The sequence below is a fragment of the Rattus norvegicus genome, chromosome 1 (genome assembly GCF_036323735.1).
Source record: "Rattus norvegicus strain BN/NHsdMcwi chromosome 1, GRCr8, whole genome shotgun sequence".
Taxonomy (NCBI): Eukaryota; Metazoa; Chordata; class Mammalia; order Rodentia; family Muridae; genus Rattus; species Rattus norvegicus.
In genome coordinates, this window is record NC_086019.1 from 230,174,814 (window position 1) to 230,199,243 (window position 24,430).

The 24,430-nt window shown below is 39.9% G+C and overlaps 2 protein-coding genes across 4 annotated transcripts in view; one reads left to right on the plus strand and one right to left on the minus strand.

Annotated features, from left to right (window-relative positions):
- LOC120100003 (40S ribosomal protein S12-like) overlaps positions 1-24,430 on the plus strand; it is a 673,396-nt gene that overhangs the window by 171,316 nt on the left and 477,650 nt on the right. The gene's annotated exons all lie outside the window — the stretch shown is intronic.
- Smc5 (structural maintenance of chromosomes 5) overlaps positions 21,081-24,430 on the minus strand; it is a 69,784-nt gene continuing 66,434 nt past the window's right edge. For 2 of the 3 annotated variants that reach the window (XM_006231183.4, XM_006231184.4), the window contains one exon: positions 21,834-23,894. In XM_006231183.4, the coding sequence (XP_006231245.1) occupies positions 23,751-23,894 (144 nt within the window). In that variant the 3' untranslated portion in view covers positions 21,834-23,750. Of the gene's footprint in view, positions 23,895-24,430 lie in introns of all 3 variants that reach the window. The other variant, NM_001106357.2, reaches the window with a different exon arrangement.

Consider the following 24,430-nt stretch of genomic DNA (forward strand, 5'->3'; position numbering starts at 1 on the left):
ACACACCAGCTGGCTTCAGATGTTACCACCACATTCAGCCGTGTAGAGTGAGAATGTTTCTGTAAGCCTTCTTTACCACTGTACAGCAGGGCTAATGTCAAGAATAACCTCGCTGTGATGGTTCAATTACACACACACTGCCTTGCTGAGGGTGAGGCCTGGTGACTCATCTAATGCTGGTAACAGACGGATGGAGGCTACTTGGTAGGAAGGCAGCTGCTCTTTGTAGAATGTACACTATTTACTTACTCCCGCTATTTGTTAAACCGTTCTATATCACATGGCACTAATGTACTCATTTTACAGAAGTAGAAACACAAATTCAGTATTACTGGTCCAGGATAGCACGCAAATAAAGGTCTTTGTGGCTTCAGAGTCTTCAACTATGCTATACCCCATTTGCTTTTGTTACTCTCTGATGGATATAATATGGGAAAAGAGAGGAAGAATAATGACTCTTAGGAACAAAGAAACATAAAAACCAATAGGCAGGAGACAGAATGGAACCAATGACCCAATGTAAAGATATAAAGTAAACAAAACCAGAGGACAGACAAATAATGGCCCTAGTATACTGTATTAGAAACTTATGCAGTCTGTGGAAAAGTTCTTGGGAAAAGTGTACATAAATATGAAGACTCTCTTGTAACTAAAACCTGTGAGGAAGAGATGTGCAAAGTAACTTCCCAACAAGACACCCATGGACACAGGAGCCCTCCATGGTACTTTTTAAGAGGAAATGCCCAATAAGAGACAGCGCATGTCTACACAAATAGCACCACTTATGAGTCCCTCAGTTCCTTTTTTACAATTCTTGATTGACCATCTGTCATTTTCATGTGTTATTCATTGGCTATATACACACTTACTATGCTTCTAACAGCCAATACAAACCCCGTGAAAAGTAATCATTTGTTATTCTGTCTCTCAAACTTGCTAGAGTGTTCTTTCTTGGGATTCTTCAACATCTAGCTTCTGAAAACGGACCCAGTGGGAACTGGGACCAGAATGTGAAAGACTAGTGCAATAGAAGCAGGGACTGAGTATCACCATCCTAGCCATTGAGAGAGAAAGAAAGAGAGAACACGCCTTTGTCCTTTCAGTGGCTCACATACCCATGTGACACAGCAGCATCTATAAACTCCCTACACCGTCCCTTACATCAAACGTTGATAAATATGGTACTTGTATGGATGAATTGTCTCTTTATGAGATTTTGCCCATTTGGGGATTATATGCAAGGCTGGGAGCAGGAGGGTAGAGAAGAATCCCTCCAGTGAGGCATTCTAAGTTCCAAAGACTTGAGGCTTAGGTGTAGAAATTCAATTCAGTCTTATAGAAAATGAATTTATTTTTACATATTACAAACAAAGGACAAAACCAAATAGAACTAAATCCTCTGTAGGAGTCACAATGGTGCTGACACAGGGTAATGACTTATGGGACCAACCTTTCCCCTCCTAACAGGAAGAACTATCAGCACTGAAACTGTCCTGCTCCCTCTAGAGGGGCTACAAGTGAGCCAGTCAGAATTGTAAAAACATTTTCAAGAAGCTCTTCTTTTCTCCCTTATTCTATAATTTAATAATCATACCAATTTTCAGAACTAGCATCAAAATGACATTCTGGCTGGGTGGTGGTAACAGATTCTTCAATCTTAACACTTGGGAGGCAGGGATAGGCAGATCTCTGTGAGTTCAAGGCCAGCCTGGACTACAGATTGAGTTCAAGTCAGGGCTACACAGAGAAACCCTGTCTCAAAAACAAACAACAGACAGACAGACAGAAATTCTGCTTTTGGGTTACATCAAATTTCTCTCTTCCCTTCCACAGCAGTGGTGATTACTGATATGAGGGTGTGCAAGCATGGATCACACAGGAACCATAAGCAACAGGCCCATGCTGGGTTGTTTGTTGTTCTAATGTTATTAGCCTGAAACTACAAATGCTTTAAAAATTAAATTTATTTGTGTGTATGAGCAAGAAACAGTGTGGCAACTAGAAGATGATACCACCTGGGTCCTTAGGCCTGAACCTAGGTCACAGGCTTGGAAGTAAGTGCCTCCACCATCTGAGTCATCCTTTTGGCTCTGAAATGATTAATTCTGAACAGGCGCTCTGTGTTTTACATTGCACTGGACCCTGCAAAATGTTTAGCTGGTACCAATGGTCAGATCTGACCAACCTGCTCACTGATCATTGATATTGGCCAGTGAAGGCCACTGTACTGTTCTGAGTTAGGGATATTAGCAAACAGACAGACTGACAGACACCATGTGGCAGCTGTAGTTTAGAGGTACAATCTTACTTAGTCTTGAACAGTCCTGCAAGGTAGATGTGATTATCCACATCTGAATGACAAGCATCAGAAAGAGTAACAGGTTACACATAATACTGAAAGGAAACTGTGTGAACTGATCACAAACGTGTTTAAAATATGTAGTCAGCTCAGGTGGCACAGATCTGGAGTAACAACTAAGGAGGCTGAGGCAGGAAAATAAGAACTGAAGGCGTATCTCGGGTATCAAGTAGTTCAAGGTCATTCTGGACAGCGCTTAAGTGAGACCTGGTTTTAAAATAAAACATTTTAACAAAGAGAGCTGAGACTGGGGATAGCTCAGGTGGCAGAGGGCTTGCCTAGCAGGCATGACATTCTGGGTTCAACTCTTCACTCTGAATAAACCAGGCATGGTAGTACACACCTGTAGTCCCTGAATGTGGAAGGCAGACAGAAGAGCATCAGAAGTTTAAGGCCATCCCCGGTTACATAGCAGTATAGAGCCAACTTGAGTTAGAAGACACCCTATCTCACAAGACTGAAACTACTAGTTGGCCCTGCTTCCTGACAACCCTGCCTCCCTAAGTAAATTTCAGTGAACCAAACAAACATCTTCACAAGCAACATCTCAGGTCTAGGCATTGTTTACAGCATTCCTGGGTAATCAGGGTAGAAAGGAAGTCAGTAGGCAAGGTAAGTATTAGACAGACCCTACTTCACTCTACTCAAACAAAAATTAAATATAGGGGGAATATATGGGAGCAAGGCAGTGGGTGAAAGAGAATAAAACAAACAAAAAATACGACAAACAACTGCAAACAGGAACAAATATCAATCTCTCCCAAAATAGCAATCCAGAAAGAAAAGTATCAAATACCAGAATAAAAAGGTATTTTTAGAGAAAATATCCAAAGCATTTCAGACACAACATCCTCAACTACTCAACCATACAGTAAAAACAAAGAAACAAACGAAACAGAGTGAGAGACCATGGAGGGGAAACAATATAGTGTTATAATGGAAGAAAGGAGAGACTAGACCACCACTCTGCAAGTTCAGATTATCCCAAGGCTGCTCTCCACAGCCTGACGATAAGGCACTACTGCTGAAGATGTCACTTAGGGATGTCATCGAATACGAAGAAATCAAGCTGGTTCCCAGCTATAAGACGCACTCTTCCGGACTAGTGTTCATGGTGCCAGAAGGTCCCCTGCACACTACTGGAGGAGGAGGTGATCATCAACCTCGGCTACAACCCTGTGACCTACATACACAGTGACTTGCCTGCAAAATCCACTGGGACAACAGCGGCAGGGATGTTATGGGAATAGTCAACCACTATCTAACTGGATGTCAGACCTACTCCTTGTTCCACTCTGGTATATGAGGCCCAACACTGCTAAGCAGCCAAGAATACAAGACTAGAGAGAAGACATGGGCCTAGGGACACACTCCTACTCTGCTAAAGAAACATAACAAAATGACTCCTGCTGACACACTGTTCTACCCATAGACCAGAGCGTACCACAACCCTCATTAGAGCAGCATCTACAGCAGATGGGAATTAAGACAGAGGTCCAAGTGGACAATGTGCAGAGTAAGAGACTTTGGAGCACTGAGTCTTTATCAAATCTCTCCCCTAAAGGTCCTATAAGGAACAGTTGGAGGTGCCTATAAGGTACAGTTACTGTATAAGCCAAACGTGGTGGAAAACTCTAAGGTAACAGCACCTTCTTGACACGAGTGGACTGATGTACAATGACTGTGTGTGTCATCACACGAGTGGACTGATGTACAATGACTGTGTGTGTCATCACACAAGTAGAATGATGTACAATGACTGTGTGTGTCATCACACGAGTGGACTGATGTACAATGACTGTGTGTGTCATCACACAAGTGGACTGATGTACAATGACTGTGTGTCATTATACACAAGGCCTGCACAAATTCAACCCAGACAAATCCTAGCAGGGAGAGGAAATGGGCACAAACTCCCACCCTTAACCAAGAATTAAAATGGGCTAATCAGTGTTTTCCTAACAGAGTAGAACTGGCTATATTATTCATACTTTAAGGCAGGTACCATGCTTAATAGATGGCCAACACTACATAGATTTCATTTCATTTTTGTTTTGGTATTTTTATCATTTTGTTTTTATTTTTGTTCTTGTATTTATTTTGAAAGGAAAAAAACGTAATATTAGGTGGGTAGGAAGGATATGGTGTAATTGGGGGAAAGGAAAAGTATGATCAAAATATATTGCATGGAAAAATTTTAAGTCAATGAATATCAAAAAAAGAAAAAAAACTCACTCCAAACAAAAACAAACACTCTGCCAAACAACAAACAAACAAAAAAAACAAGTCAGGAAAGAAACCATCAACTATGAGTAGAAAAAAGTATTTTGAAAGAAAAACTATTGAGGTATTTCAGTTACAAAATACTTAACTCTGAGGTAAAAGATAGAATGGAAACAAGGAAGGTGATAGCAATGGAAGACCCAACCAAGCAACATAAGTAAGACTCAGTCAGAGAAAAGAGGTTACAGAAATGAAGACCATATTAGAAATAACAAGATGCCAATGGTGGCGGTGTATACCCTTAATCCCAGTAACCCAGGAGGCAGAGGCAGGTGGATCCCTGAGTTTGAGGCCAGCCTGTCCTACAGAGTGAGTTCTAGGGCGAGGGCTACACAGAGAAACCATGACTTAAAAACCAAACCAAGAGAGGGGCCAAGCCATGTCCAAACCCCAGGGAAATCTATCCTGAGATCAGTGGGAGTAGGGATGCCTGCATGTCCTGGTGCATACAGCCCTGTGCCCCGACCTTTGAGCACTGGCAGAAGTCACCTGGCCCACTAGCCAGGTGAATCTTCCTCTCCCTTCATCATGTCATGTACAGCAGTACCTGGAATTCCTCCTTATTGCTAATCGGCCCTGGCCAATGATGGACACTTAGCCCTGCAAAGGTTTAAAACAGCCTTTGTTGCCCTATTAAAATGAGCTGACTCACTGAATCTGCTGCCTACAGTCCTGCATTGCGTCCCTTCTCCAGATCCATGGGTTGTGATCACTTGTGATTGGGCTGATCTCTCCACCAGGAAGTGGAGCAGGAATGACAATGCATTATTAATTATGATCAAATGTACTAAAAAGGGAAATCTTACATACACTGGGAAAAAGAATAAAAGCTACTAAAAGCAAAATATTATGTGTAGAAAACAGAATCAACACAGGTATTAACCAGCGTTCTCTGATGAGAATGAATGTGGTGTGGGGGAAATCAAAACCAAGGCTGAAGAGTAGTCTTTGATCATGAACAGCAGCATGCAGGCAAGGCAGGTAAAGCAGTATGGTTCAAGTGGTACTCCAACTACCAGCCAAGCAGAGAAACATCACGACTACTAATTTGGTACTCCTTAACGGTGCATCCACTTCCTCTGAAAAACAAGGAGACAAATAGAATCTCCTGAGAAGAGGTCTGACTATCCTAGCAACACTGCAGAGACTGACCTCAAGCAGTGGCCCTCAGTGAAGAGGCTTCCCAGCCCAGAGTCATGGGTAAGGGACACTAAGGTCGAGAAGCTAGCATACACATGGAGCAGGAGAGCTCTAGAGCCACATGAAGGATGTGAGCAGACTGGGGAATTACATCTGACAGAAACGCTAGGCTCCGAGACACTTAGAACGTGGGGACTATGGAAGTAGGACAAAGAACTCTGCCTGGCCACAGCAGGACAGGTAAAAAGAGGAGCTTGGGACCGAACCTGTTGCAGTGTCCAGGGATAGAGCTAAAGTAAACCTGGAGAGCCGGGATTAATCTGTTGAACATATCAATTTAAGCTTATAGCTCATTTAGATGGATGTTTACCATTAAACATTCACACATCATTTCATTTTTTGTTATTTTTAAAATTAATTTTTTTCTTAGAAGGTACATTTTGTATTTTAAGATACAAAAAGTGAAGTTATAAGTTATAATTTGCTGGAAAAAGCTATTAGTCAGTTTCTCCTTTTTCCTGTTTTTCATACTCCTAATCCATATGCTCCCCATACTCCTCCAACCTGACCCACTTTTACCCCATTTCAAAATATACATTTTCCCCAACCAGTGCCATTACCACTCCTATTTCAAAACCTTACAAGGGACAAGAGTGGAGCAGAGTAATCTTTCCTTGTGTCTGACACTGAGACTTCTACTAAACCATCATGGTTGTTACTGTAGTCAATCTTAACCACTGAATATAAATTCAAGTGAAGACAGCCTACCAGGAATAGTCACAAAAACAGTTTAAAGGGGGAGGAAAACGTACAAGCCAGAGAACATGTATACTCTGAACTGGTGTTTCTTTTCTTAACTTGACACAAGCTCGAGTCATCTGGGAAGGGGAAAGCTCAGCTGAGGCGGTATCTCCAGCAGACTGGCCTGTGGGCAAGTCTGTGTGGCATTCTCTTCATCAATGATCAATGTGAAGGGCTCAGCCCATGAGTTCCTCTCTGACTTCCCTCAATAACTGTGAGCTGAATGCATAAGCTAAACAAACCCTTTCCTCTCCAAACTGTTTTTCATCATGGTGTTTTTCACAGCAGTAGACGGCAAATTAGAACACATCCCAATAGGTGAACAGAACACAATGAAACCTCCACAAACACCCAGAACCATCATGCCAACAACCTCAAGACCACTCAACATCGGAAACAGACATCACCACAACACCCCACATATTAATGGCCTCTCAGCAATGGAAACAAAGATGATGAGCTAGCTGAATCACTGGGAAAGGAATGCAGACTCTTATTTTTTAAAAAGGTTTGGGGCTGGGGATTTAGCTCAGTGGTAGAGCGCTTACCTAGGAAGCGCAAGGCCCTGGGTTCGGTCCCCAGCTCTGAAAAAAAAGAACCAAAAAAAAAAAAAAAAAAAAGGTTTAAGGGCCATGTAGGGGATTCATACACGTAAGAGATTTAATTCAAGACATTGAAAAGGAACTTAAGTTAGTACTTTGGAGGAAAAAAATTCTGCAAGAAAGTTTAGGATACACTGAAGAAACCAAACCTAAGACTCATGGGGTAGAAAGAAACCTAAGATAAAAGCCAATAGCTTGGACATGTTTTTCAGTGAAATTTTAACTAGGAATTTACCAAACCTAGAGAAAAGAACAAACATTCAAACAGAGGGAACATTTCAATCCTCAGAGACATGACCAGAGAAGCTCTCTGTACTGTATAGTCAATATGTCAAAAATACAAAGCAAAATAAAAAACAACAAAAAAAACCCAATAAAATTTGTAAAAGAAATACCAACTCACACATAGAGACAGAAACAGCAGAATTACATCAGCTCCTTTGTTACCAATTCCAAAAGCCAGAAAAATAAGAAATGATACAGCTCAAGGTTTCAAAATGTGTGTAAGACTGGATACCCAACAACAACATCTGTCAAAAATTGGAAAAATAAAAATACTTCAAGATGAACACAAATTAAAGCAACCTTTAACAACCAAGCAAGCACTACAGAAAATGTTTTAATTTTATTGTCTGTGTATGTATATATGTGCACCATGTACACACAAATTGGGGAGGGTCAGAAGACTTTGACTCCCTGGAACAGAAGTTACGGGTGGTTGTGAACTGCTTGCTATGTGGCTTCTGGGAACTGCACTATGTGGGGTCCTCTGCAAGAGCAGTAAAGGCTCTTTATCATTAGGCCATCACTCCAGCCCCCAAAGCAATTCTTAGAGGAATACAATATATATAAGAAGATATTTTCACACCCAAGAATGCAGGACAGAAGTCAGTCCCTCAAGTAGCAGACATCAACAGAGATCAGGACAGGAATTAATCATGTCCAATGCAGCAAATCAGCAAACACCCAACACTACTAGGAGAGGGAGAAAAGAACCACCTATCTACCTACCAACCTACCTACCTACCTACCTACCTACCAACCTACCTACCTACCTACCTACCTACCTACCTACCTACCTACCTACCAACCTACCTACCAACCAACCTACCTACCTACCAACCTACCTACCAACCAACCTACCTACCTACCTACCTACCTACCTACCAACCTACCTACCTACCAACCTACCTACCTACCTACCTACCTACCTACCTACCTACCTACCTACCAACCTACCTACCTACCTACCTACCTACCTACCTACCTACCTACCTACCTACCAACCAACCCAACCAACCAACCAACCAACCAACCAAGAGAAGTAAGCAACAAAAATATAAATAGCAAAATTTTCTCAATTTTTACCTTGAATGCAACTGGCTGTACTAATTAAGACACAGACCAACTGACTGGATTAGAATAACACATCCCAACTCTGCTGGATGAAAAGAAAGGAAAGGTGAGAGGCAAAGGTGCAATACCACACTATCAAGCAGGAGTAAGTTCCAAAATAAAGTAAGTCAGAAGAGACTTTTTAAAAAGCCACCATACACTGATAACAGCAACAACTCATTAAGAGGGTATAACTAGTGTAAATATGTATGTGCTGAATCCTGGAGCCTCCAACTTCATAAAACAAGTGCTAAAAGGCATTAAAGACTATAGAAGTCCAGGTGTGGTAATATTTAGGAGATTTCCCACACTCTACTCTCCCATCTAAATAGTCTATATTAAAAACCAGCAGAGAAACCTTAGAGCTAAATTATTCCATGAGCCAACTGGGCTTTTAACAAGTATCTACAGAACCTTCCTTCCACCCAATCAGATCGGGAATATGAATTCTTCTAGTGGTGTATGGGTATGGGACCTTCTCTAAAATGACTGCTTTATACAGGCCACAGGGCAAAGAATGAAAAGAAGTTTGCTTTGTGCTATTATGTATTGGTAGTATGTAAGTTTGCCTTTTTATTTAGAAGGACTCACAGTTAGGTCTCCTGGAGTCCTAGGATAAGCTGTTGGCTTTAGAGTAGTAAAGGAGGACTGAGTTTTGAAGTTGGACTGGGTGCCATTTGCCTTGGGGTGGGGCAGGAGTGGGGCTGTATAGTTTGGATGTGAAGTGTCTTACACAAGCTCCTATGCTTGAACACTTTGGTAGTCAGCTGGTAGAGCTAATTTAGAAGGCTGTCAAAATGTGTGAAGTGACTGCCTGATGGTAGGCCTTGAGTTATAGCCAGGGTTGCTTACAGCCCAGGTCTTCTCTGCTTCATGATATGATGAGCTGTAACAAGCTGTGCTATAATATTCTCCTACCATGTTTGGTGTGCCATGCCTTTCTCACCATGATGGGACTATGTTCCTGTTAAACCGAGAGCCAAGTATAAGCCTGCCCTCACATACTCATCCCTTTTCTCATGGCTGTGGTATTTCCCGACAAAAGCAACTTAAGGATTTATGTGGCTTAGAGTTCATGGGCACACGCCCCATCGCAGTGGAGAAGGCATGGCAGCAGGGGCAGGGGGCAGCTGGTCACACTGCATTTTCAGTTGGGGAGAACAGTGCTTGGTAATGTATGCCTTCAATGCCAGTAGTCAGGAGGCAGTGGCAGGGGGATCTCTAGGAGTTTGAGGCCAGCCTGGTCTACATGGTGATCTATTACATACTGAAGACATCTACCTCAAAACACAAGTCTTCCCATTTCAATTAACTCAATCCAGATAACCTCTCACAGGCTGGCTCAGAAGTTTGCCTTCTGGATGAGTCTAGATACTGTCAAGCTGACGGGCCATGTTAACCATCACATCTATCAAAAAAAAAAAAAGCCTAAAGTAAAATACTTTGGTCCCTAGTTATCTCTGTAAAGGTCTTCCCACAGACACCAACACAAGGGACAGGAAAGTCTCTATGTACAAGCGTATCTATCATCTGCCTGGAACCACTTCCTTCCACCCATATACTCTGTCTCCTTTACATTACCTATCATAGCTAATAGAAAACAAACGCAATGTCTTTAGTTGTTTAGGGAATGGTAAGAAAAAAATTCTGTACACTGAATATACTTAATTTTTTCAAATATTTTTCCTTCCTCCTTCCTGTTTAATATTACAGGTATTAATTTCTAGGTCATCCTGGACAGCTTTATAAGCAGAGACCTTGCTCTAGGTCCCATGATTCATCTCCTACCCCTCTTCACAAGTTCTGTGTCTGAAAGTCCTTCAGTGTGGCCTCTTTCTTCCCTCATTGTTTTTGAGCCTTTTACATCACTATGCCAATGAGTTCAATGAGTTCTTTCAGTTAGTGCTCAGTTTTGCCTCCAACAGAAGTAGTTACATCATGACCTTTCAGGCTGGTCTTCAGTTATATTAAGAAGAGACAATATTTCCTATGTAAACAGAGATGCTCTGTCCTATCTTTCTCTTTTTGGAAGGATGTGAAAGGCAGGATTGTGGACAAAAGTGATTCTGGCTTATGTGAAGGCACTGTTAGAAAATACTTTGTTTTATATTTATGCCATAAAATTTTCAATGATGAAGTTAACATGGCCAGAAAATGAACTGTACCTCATATATTTCTGTACATTCTGAGTAAAATTGTATTTGTCCTCATAATCAACAAATCATATTAAGCATCTTTGACAGTCACTGGAAACCAATGTGTAACATACTTTCACATGATATAGCTAGCAATAAGTAAATGGTACTAGAGAACTGCATATACAAGGCAACTTGCTTTGCTGAGCACAAAGTCCATGCTGTGGCATTTAAATTAGTAAGTGCTGTTCCCTTTTCCCCCTTAGAGTGGGATACATTATCTAGGAAGAATGTACTTGGAATAGAGATGATTACCATAGCTAAACAGGAAATCATGGTATACTTACCGAACAATATGGACATATATACGTACTTCCTCTCTACTCTTCATGAGTCAGTCACTAAAATATATGTATCTTATAATAGATTCTTATTTTGTAATAAATTTAAGATGCTTTATAGCCAAAAGACCAGGCAGAATTAAATTGTGTCATAAAGTGTTGATTTTATAAGGATGTTTTTCCCTTCCACTTTTTTTTGGAGACATTGCTAATGTCAGTCTGGCCAGACCTTGAACTTGCGATCCTCTTACATCAGACCTAGTGTTGGATTTGCAGGCAAGCATTACTTTGTATGATCTATCTGTAATGTAGTCACATGAAATTAAAATCAAATTAGGTTGGAGGTTTCCATGCTTCTCTACCACAGGAGTAACTATCCAAGATAAATTAATTCATAAGGTTTACCTTGGCTCATAGTTTTAGGGGTTTTGGTATACCACTGGCTGGTCTGCTGCTTTTCAGCTTATGCAAGGTGCTACTCCATGGCAGAGAAGAGTGTTTACTTTAAGGATGCTGTTAAGCATTAAGAGACAGAGTCAAGACAATGCACTCACACATGGTCTGCTCTGAGTGACCTAACTTCCTCCCACTAACCTTACCTCCTAAGACTACCATCCTCTACTAACAGGGTTATAGGATGGGGGACCACACCTTTTATTCATGGGCCTCTGAGGTATTTTTCAGATCCAAACTCCAGCAGTGGTGTATGTAGCTTAGTGACAAAGGTTTTGTGACATGGGCAAAGGTCCCTAGCCCATGGTCACATACAGAGTTAAACAATAGAAAAAACTCAAGCTGTTCTTTAAAAGATATTTGAGGTTGGAGAACTTAAACTGGGAAACACTGTAAGTTCTTGCCTATAAAAAAAAAATACGACTGGGGAAACGACTCAGCAGGTAAGAGCCATGCACTGTCTCTCAGCACCCACATGGTAGTGATTAACTCCAGCGATACCAGTTCCAGGGATCAAATCCCTCTTCTACTTCTGCAGGCACCAGGCACGCACACGGTGCACATATATACATTCAGGCAATACATTCACATACACTAAACATAAAATAATCTGAATTTCCTCCCAGTTCTTAATTTACTTGATTACTTCTCTCACTGACAATCACTGCTAGCTTCCTATGGAGACAGAAATCCTTGCTCTCTGTGTGTGAGAAATAAAACAAACAAACAAACACACACACACACACACACACACACACACACACACACACACACACACACGCACATACAGATCTACACTTTAATATTTTCTACTGATAATATTAAATTTGATATTTTCACACATACCTAGAAATACAAGTGAGAGAAAATACACAGTAAATATAAATTCCTATAAGAGGGTTTGCTAAGTTGACAGGGATATTCAAATACATGCTGCTTACAATAAATGGGCATCAATATTACACTTATCAATAATGCTTAAGGCTCTTTCAGTGTGAGCACGGCACCTTCCTGAGCTGTCACTCCCTGTACTTTCTTGGACACCGCTTGTCTCAGTGCCTCAATACCATTTAACCAGTTTCAACTTCATACAAGTAAATATAATCCAAGTCTTCTTCCTTTTTGAAAAAAAAAAAAAAAACAAAGAAATCAAATCCACTTCCAAGCCTCTATGAAAATTAAATGAGATGTTAAAAGACCAACCATTAGGCACACGGTAAACAAAACTGATTACTTTGTATACAAACAGCCTTTATAGTTTCCTCTACTTCTATTCCTGACATAGCAAGCGTTGCTGTGTTATTACTTATTCTCCTGTTTTCACGGCCTTTCTCATATACTCTGCCTACCATCCAACAAAAGACTCTTCCTTGAAATCAATCTCCCTGTACTTGGGAGATAAAGGAAAATTAGGACTTCAAGGCCACCTTGGTTATATACTAAAGTCTGAGGTCAGTCAGCATGGTATTAGGTAAACATCCACACATCCAAAACAAAAATGAAGTTCTGAACCTTACCCTATACTTAAAAAATATTTACTTTCTGTTCATACGTGTGTGTGTCTGTGAGGATGGGTATATGAGCTTATAGAGGTTAGAAGCAATGGATCCCCTAGAACTGGAATTACAGAAGGTTGTAAGCCTCCATGTATGTTTTGAGAACTGAACCCATATCTGCAAGAACAGCAAATGCTTTTAACCCCGGAGCCATCTCTCCAGCCCTAAATCCTGTACCACTGAGCCCCAAATAACCTACCTTGCCTTCCTAAGTGATTTTTACTAGTGCCTGTAGCCTGTAATATTTGCCATTTTCTTTAAATATTCTAGAAAAAGTGGAAATTACATGCTGGGGTAAATTACAAGAGTATCGGTTGTCTCTGTTGATGGTTCAGACCTAAGAGCTCTAAACCCAAAGCTAAGACAACAAGAGCACTGCCACAGTGCTGTAATCTGCTGTTAACATCTTACTCTTGGCACAAAGGTCAGAGTGTTAAATTTTGTTTTTGTTTTTTAAATTAAACTAGTGGCTCATAGTAAACTTGATGAATTTGTGCACTGGGTTTTTACTAAGAAATGAGATAGTGGGGTTGGGGATTTAGCTCAGCGGTAGAGCGCTTGCCTAGGAAGCGCAAGGCTCTGGGTTCGGTCCCCAGCTCCGAAAGAAAAGAACCAAAAAAAAAAAAAAAAAAAAAAAAAAGAAATGAGATAGACTGACTGTCTATTCCCATTCTTCATGAACAAATTTTAAGAACTGCAAGGGCTATCTTCCATCATGGGGGTGGCTCTCAAAGCTTGAAGCTCGAAGAGTTCTCTGGTCAGACACAGAGGTTTTAAGGATTTCTCTTGCTTCTTTTTTTTTTTTTTTTCTTTTCTTTTTCTTTTTTTCAGAGCTGGGGACCGAACCCAGGGCCTTGCGCTTTCTAGGCAAGCGCTCTACCACTGAGCTAAATCCCCAACCCCATTTCTCTTGCTTCATACCCACTTACACACTATCTTATCACACTTGGTGGTACCAGAAGGCACATAATCCTAGTTATTTATAAGGAGAAGGCAGGAAGACTGAAGATTTCAGGCTTGTTTTGGCTTTAGAGTGAGCTCAAGGCCAGTTTGGACAACCTTGTGAAATCAATTAAAATAAATAAATAAGTAAGTAAGAAAGAAAGAGCCGGGATGAGTAGCTCAATAGCAGAACCATGTTAGGCCCAAGGTTTAATTCATAGTATTACATGACAGACACGGACAGACAGACTGAATCTTGCCTCTGAATTATTACACCTGGTCATGCAAAATGTAATTAAGTCATGACCAGAATTGTACTATACTCCAAATCAAGAGGTCTTTGGTCAGTTTGACACCCACTGTTGACCCTATCAACACTTTTCAACTTTCTGTAACACACTGTAGCTGTCTTCCTTCATGTTCTATTTCTTCTCCAAAGGCTCACTGTACATCTCTGCATTCTGTACTCTATGAAGGCTTTCAGATCCCCAGGAGCCCCTGGCTACTCCTCACTGCTCCAACAGTGTTCAATTTAAGAGCGATCACATATAGGCTTTACAAGCAGCCGCTAGATGGTGTAAGACAGGAATCTTGGCATACGAAACTTAACTATTTCTCAAACTGGAGTGCAAAGACCAGCTCACTGTACATATAAGAGTTAAGTGGTACACAGTAAAGTCAACAGTCTTGAGAGAGCATTTTTCTTCTGAGACATGGTCTTGCTATATATCTGGCCGGTTGACAACTCATTATGTAGCTCAAAATGGCCTTAGTTGTACTGCAGTGCTCAGACCTTGAAGGGATTATAGGAGAGGTGTGTAACACCTCATCCAGCTAGAAAGAACGCCCCTTTATGCTTCAATAATTGTTGCTTACTACACAGTAAGCAATGTTTTAGGCTCTGGGGAGGCAGCAAACATCCTCAGAAAACTTCCATACTTCTCTAGAAAAAACAAAACAAACACACCCCAAAACAAAAAACCCCAACAAGACAACCAAGTAAAGCATAAATAAATAAAAAAAATAAAAATACGAGTGGTAATGAATGCTTTGAAGAGAAACAAAGCAGGGCAGAAGGACAGTAGTGCTACTTTACATAGGTGCTTAATGGGGGAGACAGGTCACCTTAAAGATAGAGATAACTAACGTCTAAGGGCAGAGGGGAGATTTACCAAGCCTTCTGTTATCTGAGAACAGTATAAGCAAGCCATATGCTGCTGCTATTTCTTGGGTGCTGATTATAACACATGTATTTACTCTCCTATTTGAGTAAGAAACACTGGAGTTTATTAGAGACCCTCTCACAAAAAACATGGGGGACGGTATGTGAGAATGGCAATTGAAGTTAACCTCTGGACTCTGCACATATATACACATTGACACTCACATAAGAAAAAGATTATTAGTGGAAAAGATGTCAAATGTTGATATTTGTACACAAAAGGCATTTAGGAACTCTGTGGTGATTTGAATGAGAATGGCTCCCAAAGGCTCATATGACTGAAAATTTGGCTCCCGGGTAGGGGAACTGTTTGGGGAGGTTTAGGAGACATAGTGTTACTGGAAGATATATGTCACTAGGGTGGGCTGGGCCTTGAGGTTTCAAAAGACCAGTGCTATTCCCACTGTGTTCTCTGCCTCCTGCTTTGTGGATCCAGATGCAAACTTTCAGCTGTTCCTGCCCCCATACCTTTTGCTCCGCCATCATAGTCTCTAACCATTTAGAACCATAGCCCAACCAACACTTTCAGTTGTCTCTTGGTCATGGTGTTGTTACAGCAACAGAAAGTAACTAAGACAATACATTGTCACGGTGTGTGGGCTATTGTGGCAGATCTGACTAAGTGTTTTTCTCTTTTTTCTTTTTTGGAGGAAAGTGGGAGACTTTGGACCAGCAAAGCAATTGAATGGTATAAGGCAGGCTTAACAGGGCACTACAGCAGGAGCTTGGAAGACAGTAGTGCTGTGAGCTGTGCAGATTATGGCAGACTCAGTTCAAGAGGTTTGAGAAGGAAAAAAAAAAACCTATTAGCAACTGGGCTAGAGACCATTTTTGTGATGTTTTGGCCATATATATGGCTGCCTTCTGCCCCTGTCCTAAATTGGAAAGTAAAGGCCTAATGTCTTTAACAGAAGAGATTTCAAGACAATCTAATATTGACACTGTGGCATGGTTAATAGTAATCATCCTTATGCAAATCTACAGTGAAAATGTGCATATGCAGCAAAATCAAATCAAACCCAATCATAAATGTTTTTACCTCCTCAGGTGATTGGATGAAATCAGAGTCATTCCTAAGCTGTGCAAATACAAGGCTTGGGTTGAGCCCAGAGTGCTTCTATCTTTACTATCATAGGGCCTAGGCCTAGCAGTCTCTAGTCTCCCTACAATGTAATCTTCTGTAAGCCGGGACCTTTAAGACTTCAGCTTCTTAGCCTCCTTCTGCTAACCTAGGTCTAGAATATTTCAGCCTCCAAGACTTAATACTGAATAAATGTACTCATTTTAGCTCTTTTTGAACTCTGGCCACCTGAGGTGTTCTGGCCCAAATTCCTCTCCAAGCTGACTGATTCAAATTGGCTTCTCACAGAACTGTTCTGCTTGGAAAAACTGCCTCTGAACTTCACAAACTGAACAGAACTATAGCAAATTCAACTGAACTTAATCCCACCTCTCTCCCTGCACTGTTCTTAAGTAGCCTCTTTCTTCTCTATTCTCCTGAGAGTTGGGCATATCCTATCTCTGACTTACTCTGTCTAATCTTTCTTTGATTTGTCACCTTGTCTGCCCCTCAATTAGACATCATTGTTTTGGATTAAACATTTGTAATAGGGGCATGTCACTGGATTAAAATTCCTCTACAGAAAATACAGTTTGAAGAGAAAATGAACACCAGGAAATTTAATGTTGGCACCAAAGCTTGTGCTCTAAGAGAGAAGGAGAGGCTTGATCTGCACTGGAATAAAGGGAGGCAAGACCACAGTCAGCTAAACTTTAAACTAGTAAAAAGATCTCAGAAAATTTCTGCTTCTAAGAAGCAAGAAAAGAGGAAATCTACAAACACGAGTCAAAGGACCAGGATCCATCCCAAGCGAGCAGCTGAGTGTGGCAGCACTATCCACATGGTCCTGGCTTTAGAGTCACAGAAGATACACAAAGGACTGTAGAGTCTTCCTCTGAGGTTAAGCAGAATGGCTGAGGCCAGGACTGTGTGTGTGAGTGTGTGTGTGTGTGTGTGTGTGTGTGTGTGTGTAAGTGGGGGTCCCCTGTATATAGTCCTGAGAGACCATCTTGTAAAGCTGTCAGTGAAGCTTAGATTGCTTTGGAGACTCCAGGATATTAGAAGTGTCAGAGGTGTGGGATATCTGCCAAGGAGACACACAGGTAGTGGAAGCAGCCCAGCAGAAAAATGTGTGCTGCAGTCAGCAGAGCTGGAAGGGTGAAGGCATGCAAAGCCTTTGATATCAGACATGGAGGGCTATTACCCTGATGTGTTTCCCATGTTGTTGTAGTTTCCGTTTTGCTTCCTTACTCTATGTGGACTCTGTCCTTTTAGAATGGTGATATACATCCCGTGTCACTGTAAGGTAGAAGCACATGCTTTGCCTCTTCACTTTCTACAGGGTTACAGAAAGGAGACTGCCTTTAGTTTTAAGAGACCTTTGATTTATAAACACTGCAGAGTCTGTAAAAAAAATTAGGAGGAATTCTGGGGTTGGGCTGGATGCATTCTACCTTATATGGCCACAAGCCTACGGGGAACAGGAAACGAAATGAAACAGGATCCTATAGGCTCATGTATTTGGATTCTTGGTTCCTTAGCTAGGGAACTGTTTAGGAAGGACTGGGAGGTGTGGTCTTCCTAGAGACGGTATGCCACTTGGGTGAGTTTTGAGATTTCAAGAGTTGAACCACTCCTGGTATATTCTCTACCTCCTTCATGCAGATAGAAGGGAGCTTTCAGATGTTCCTGCCACCATGGACTCTAAGCTTGGAAAATATAAGCCCTACTACATGCTCTTATTTATAAGTTTCCTTGGTCATGGTGTTTTGTCAGAATAGTAGAAAAATAACAAAGACAAACCCCAAGCACATATGATCAGAGATGAATGTCTTTACCACACAGAGGTCAAGATGTCAAAACTGCAAAGCCAGGCTCAGGAAGACAGCTCAGTAGGTAAAGTGTTTGCCACAGTTATAAGGACCTCAATTCAATCCTTAGCACCTATGTAAAATGGCAGGTATGGAAGAATATGCTCATAATCTGAGATAGAGACAAGCAGTCCTGAGTCTGTCTGGCCAATAGGCCTTTAACAGGCCCACAACAGTCCTAGTGTAATCAGTGAGTACTAGGTACCAGTAAGAAATCTTATTTTGCAAGGTCTTTAATCCCAGCATACAGAAGGTGTTCAGAGTCAGTCTGGTCTACAGATTAAACTCAAGGATTGCAAGGGATACAAAGAGAAACCTTATCTTGAAAAACTAAAACCAAAACCACATATGTAACAGGTATAAACTACTTTAAAAAATAATTAAAACACCATTACCACCACCGAGAGAGAGAGAGAGAGAGAGAGAGAGAGAGAGAGAGAGAGAGAGAGAGAGAGAAGAGAGAAGAGAGAGAAGAGAGAAGAGAGAAGAGAGGCTGTAAAGGATTTTCCAAAGCACCTGAAAAGACAAACATCAAACCAAGGTTGCTATACCCAGCAAAAGATAATATTTCAAGAGAGACACAAACTAAGAAAACTAAGACTACTCACAACAAAGAAGCCAGCACTAAAATAAATACTGAAGTTAAAACGAACACAGAACAAGAATAAAGTTTCAATCCTAAAACCATAAACATGCATATATTTCATAAGAGAAAAAAAGACAACCCAAAAAGAAATGAGAAGAAATTCATCATGTTTAACACAAACTCCTTTCAGAGACAAGAAGAAAAGAACAAACAACAATTTAACCTAAAACAGAAAACAATCAACAAGACCACAGAAATTACCAAATCCCTTTCAGAAGTAACTCTCAATGCAAATGGCCTCACTCATCATTAAAGTCACAGATCAGCATATTGAATTAAAAGATGTAGGGTGTAAGAAAGATGGCTTAGAGGTTAAGAGTGTATAGTGTTCTAGTGGAGGACTCAAGTTTGGTTGCCAGTACCCATTCAAGGTAGCTTACAAGTCCCAGTTCTAGGGGATCCAATACCTTCTGGCTTCTGTGGGCCTGTGCATGTTGGCACATGGACATGATCATAAATAAAAATAAACACTGAAAACAAAGTAAAACACAAGAATCAAGATGAAATTATCTACTATTTACAAAGTATATATAATCACAGCAGAGACACCTAAAGATGGAGAATCAAATATCAAAGTCAACCTATCAAGCAAACTCAAAGCCCACTACAAATTTGCATAGCCATTCTGAGAAAACCCAAATTAGAAGAGCTCAATAAGGTCAACACCTTTAGCTCCTGCACTTGGGAGAGGCAAACTTATCTGTGAGTTGCAGGCCAGCTGGAGCTATAAACAGAGGTGATGGAGAGATGCTTAGTCAATCAGAGCAGTTTCACAAGGCAGGAAGCAGACAGACATGCTGTCGGTTAGTAGCTGAGATCTTTACATCCTGATCCATAGGCACCAGGCAGGGGATACGGGGGAGGGAGGGTGAAAGAGACAGACCAGACAGACCAGAACTGAGACACTGGGCCTGGCCTGGGCTTTTGAAACCTTGAAGACTACCCATTAAGCAAAATAAGTAGAAACTCAAAATACTTCATGTTTCCACTCATATGCTGAACATAGTTAAATATTTATGTGTGGACATAAATGTGCGTGTAGGTCATAAACTAGGCAGGGGAATATGAGACCTTAAAGGAGGCAGGGAAAGAATGGTGCTGGAGAAAACATGACTTGAAAACAGAAAATGGCACAGGGGAAGAAGGGAAGGGGCGGGGGGATAAAGAACAGCAGCAAAGAGAGAATGGCCAGGAACAAAATTCCGTCACATATATACATGTGTGAAAATACAAAAATGAAACCAGTAACGCTGCATACTACACTGGAAATTAAACAAAAGGGAAGAGTTTACCACTGGCTGGGGTAAAGAGGAAAATGGAAAGTCAGTCTGAATAGAGACATGTCATGTTAGGATTACAGTGAACGGCTAGTACAGAGGGATGGTGACTGCACTGTAGATATTTCATCCCACCAAACTGTGCACTTTAAAATGGTAAAATCTGCATTATGTTCATCTGCCACAATAAAGGAAGGAGGAGAGAAATGAAAATAAATTCATACCTTCCATTGTTCCACTAGGAATAAAAAGCAGCTCAAACTGTCAACAGTCAAACTTCCTAAGTATACACAAGTATAACAATGTACCTTCCTAAAATATATGGCTGGTTATGAAGTAACGAGGCAAACTAGTATAAATAAGTTAGGTTCATCTGACTCATATTCAGATTTCATGAGAATAATATGGTATATGAAATACTTGTACCTATAATGTAAAGTCCATCACTATCTGCATCCTGTGAATAATTAACACTAATAACAGAAAAAGCTTTATGCTAATTTTGCTTTGAGTTCAGACATAGTACTTCATAGCACTAACGATTTAAAGTAAGGAAAACAGTAAAGATTAATAAGGTATCAACTATGACGCTAGGTTCCCTCACAGCCTGGTTCTCGTCTAAAAATTGTGAATTAAATATGTTCTCATCTTGCTAGTGTGGAAACAGTTGAATAATTTATATGAAAGTGGTAAAGTATGTCTGATTCAGGATACATTTTAAAAGGTTGCTTTGAGTAATAAGCCAATGTAAGAAATGGTAAGATGACTTGGCGACTGTGCATGGTTTTATAAAAGTCAGTTTCAACAAAAACAGTTATACTTGCCTTCCACCATGGCTTCTTTGGATGCTTTCAAGCTTTCCCATGTTTACTGCTATTAGATTCTAATTACACTGCAAATGGACAAAAGACTAAGTTTTTAATCTTTGGAACACAAATAGGCTGTTAAACACTGCATCATAAATAGTAAACATTCCAATAGACATTGATTTTTTTGTAATCCTGAAAATAAAAAATGACTTTTGGGCTGGAGAGATGGCTCAGCGGTTAAGAGCACCCGACTGCTCTTCCAGAGGTCATGAGTTCAATTCCCAGCAACCACATGGTGGCTCACAACCATCTGTAAAGAGATCCGGTGCCCTCTTCTGGTGTATCTGAAGACAACTACAGTGTACTTATATATAATAAATGAATAAATCTTTAAAAAAAAAAAAAAAAGAGAGATAAAAAAAAAGACTTTTAAGAAAATTTAAAGTATTAAAATACTCTCATCTTAAATAACCTATACCAATGGGAAAATATATTATTTATTACCAATGAAGTAGCATTTACAACATAGTTTTAATCAATTACATTTACACAAACCAGAGTGAAGTGATGCCCCTCCTGTGCTATAGACTTATGTCCAAGGCTATGGGAAAGCAGCAAGAAATCTCTTTTTGGGACTGGAGAGATGGCTCAGTGGTTAAACCTCCTGGCTGCTCTTCCACAGGACCCAGCTTCTATACCCAACACTCAATACAGCAGCTCACGACTACCTTTACCTCTACTCCTAGGGGATCTGATGCTCTCTTCTGGCCTTAACAAGCACCGGGTATAATACATACATGCAGAAAAAACCGACTCACATAAAATAAATAAACCTTACAAAAAACAAAACAACCTTTTTTTGAAAATGAGAAACCTTCTAACAGAGACTGACCTTGGGCAAATCAATGTAAACATTTCGTCATTACAAATATTTGTAACTGTCAGGTTTTAAATATTTTATTTATCAAATCAAGCTTTTACTTGGAATTTTTACAATTATAATATAATCTTAAAAATCAACAGTTGCAGAAAATGACATTATAGTATGACTATTTTTAATATAATAAATGATACATAATTTATCCTTCCCAGCCCAAAGTCAATATAAAACGAACATTAATTTTGCTCTCTGAAAGTTTATAAGCATGATATAGAATCATTTTTGACATATGTAAACTGAAATGGGATTGCTGATGTTGAGTTTTAAGTACGGTTTGTTTTTGTTTCACATTGACATGATAAAACCAAACTATATTAAGCATATATCAGTGAAGATATTAATTATGTCAGAAATCCAAGCAACGACACAAATGTTTAGAAACACCCTTCACTACTATCCTACCTAGTTTTTAATTTTTTGACTTGTTCATGCTGATAAAAATGTTATTAAAAATATCTTTATACTACATGTATGAGATGTAGTTTAAGAGGGAAGGGTTCTTTTACAAGTGTTAAAAAGAAATACAACTTCTAAAAGAGAAAATGTCTAAGTGAGCAGACATAAACTCATGTTTCACTATTTTTTGACCTAATAAGAATGCAAATCTCATTGGCTATTACAATAATATACAAAGCCCAAACTTTATTCAGGCTAGCTAGTCACAAAAATAATTTTGTCAGTACCAGCAAGGATACAGTTCAGTCCACTATTCAAAGACATTTCTACTTTCTTTCAAGATTTGTTTAAAAAAAAAACAAACAAACAGAATTTGTTTGGCATTGTTAATTAGCATTCTCAGAGAAAAATAAATGGTTTTCAATTAATATTTTCAAGCTGGAAGAAAACAATTTAGATGAGAGTTTTCTAAAATACTGGGTAGAAGGAAGGACATACAAATTCTAAAAATATTATGATTTGAAACCAATCAATTCTTTGCCTTCACTCTTTACATAGCACTGAGAAATTTCAAATACAAATTGTAAAATCTCATATATGAAATCTTAAGAAAAATCTTACTAAAATTATAAAAATGCCTTTGTAGAAATTTAAGATGTAAAATACATTTGACTTTAAATTAAACAAACAAACAAAGAACCCACCCCCGACAAACACACACAACAATTATACTTTAACTCCTGTCACCTGATTTCACTCTGCCAATGTTTGGGCCACATTCTGTATCATCTTTACCTTGTGACCTCTCAAAGTCCTCCTGTCATTTTGAAGCCTCACGTGTATATGTCTTCCCAATTCTTTGAAATAACAATAAAATTATAGCATCAATTTTCTACGATAACATATTTTCTATGAAAATAAGGGAACCCTTCTTCTAAACACAAAGAAATGAACAGATCTGCCATAAATCACTATCTACTAAGCAGACATTCTCATACTAGTTTTTAAAAACTAAATACAATACTGAAGGCAAATGGGATTTCTAATTCTGAGTTACCTTTAAGCACTAAGAGTCAGGATGTTCTGCAATCAGCACTCAGGGCGGCTATTGTTTGTAAACGCTCTGTGAATGAAACCCCATTCTGCCGTACCTCTGATTTGCAACCGGAAATAGCTTTTTCTGTTAAGACACATGAAACCACTCAAACTCATGATCTTTCTGCCTCCGTCTCCTAAATGCTGGACTAGATGTGTGCCACCACACCTGAGGCAGCACAAAGCTTCACACAACAATGCTCACAGAGGACTAATGAGACAAGGTCCACCAAAACTGAAGACTTAGTTTTCACTAGAAATGGTCCAGAGTCACTATGGTCTCCGCTTCATTAACCTATTTGTTTTTAAAAGCAGGCTTCCAAAAATAACCAATCTTTCTCTTTCAATAAATCTGCTAACTTTTATTCACTTGAGCGACAGGTATAAACAGTTAAATGAAAACCTCGGCAGGCCCCTCCCTTTCCTTTCACTGAGAAGGTTGAGTAAATGTGATCCTTCGCCGCCGCCTTTGAAAAGCCTTTAAATTCCATCGGTTTGGTTCCAGCATATGAGGACCATTGTAGACAAACAATACCGTCATCTTTTCAGAATAAGGCAGATTCTGTAGAAGCTGTAAGGATTGAAACAAAGTGCCATATAATTATATATACGGTGAAACAAAGTTTCTCAGCCTTATGTATGTTCAAATTCATCAACTTGTCAGACTATGATAGCTCCCCGAATAAGTCTGTCTGAAGCCTGGCCCAGTGACTGACCTGAACTATCTAGCTGGCTGGAAATCCTCTCTATCCCAAGTCAACAGGACTATACACTTCCCAGGCACACCGTGGAAGAGTGTGCACTCAAACACTTCTCAAACTTCTGTGGCTAAGCACTGTGCTGTGACAGACTGGTAGTTTGAAATGTGCTAGGGAGGTTTGGTTTCTAAACCAAGGAGTTTGGTAAGAAATAGAACAGGGGCAGAGCTAAATATAACCCACAGATCTGATAGAAGATTAAGTTAAAAGGGAAAAAAGTGTAATTACTAATCAAAACAAATTTAAGTATCCATTTACTCAGTATGTTACCCACAGCACTATAACAAAAGGAAAATTCCCATTTCAACAGCTCTAGATTATGGAAAATTCTCTATGAAGATTACTATGC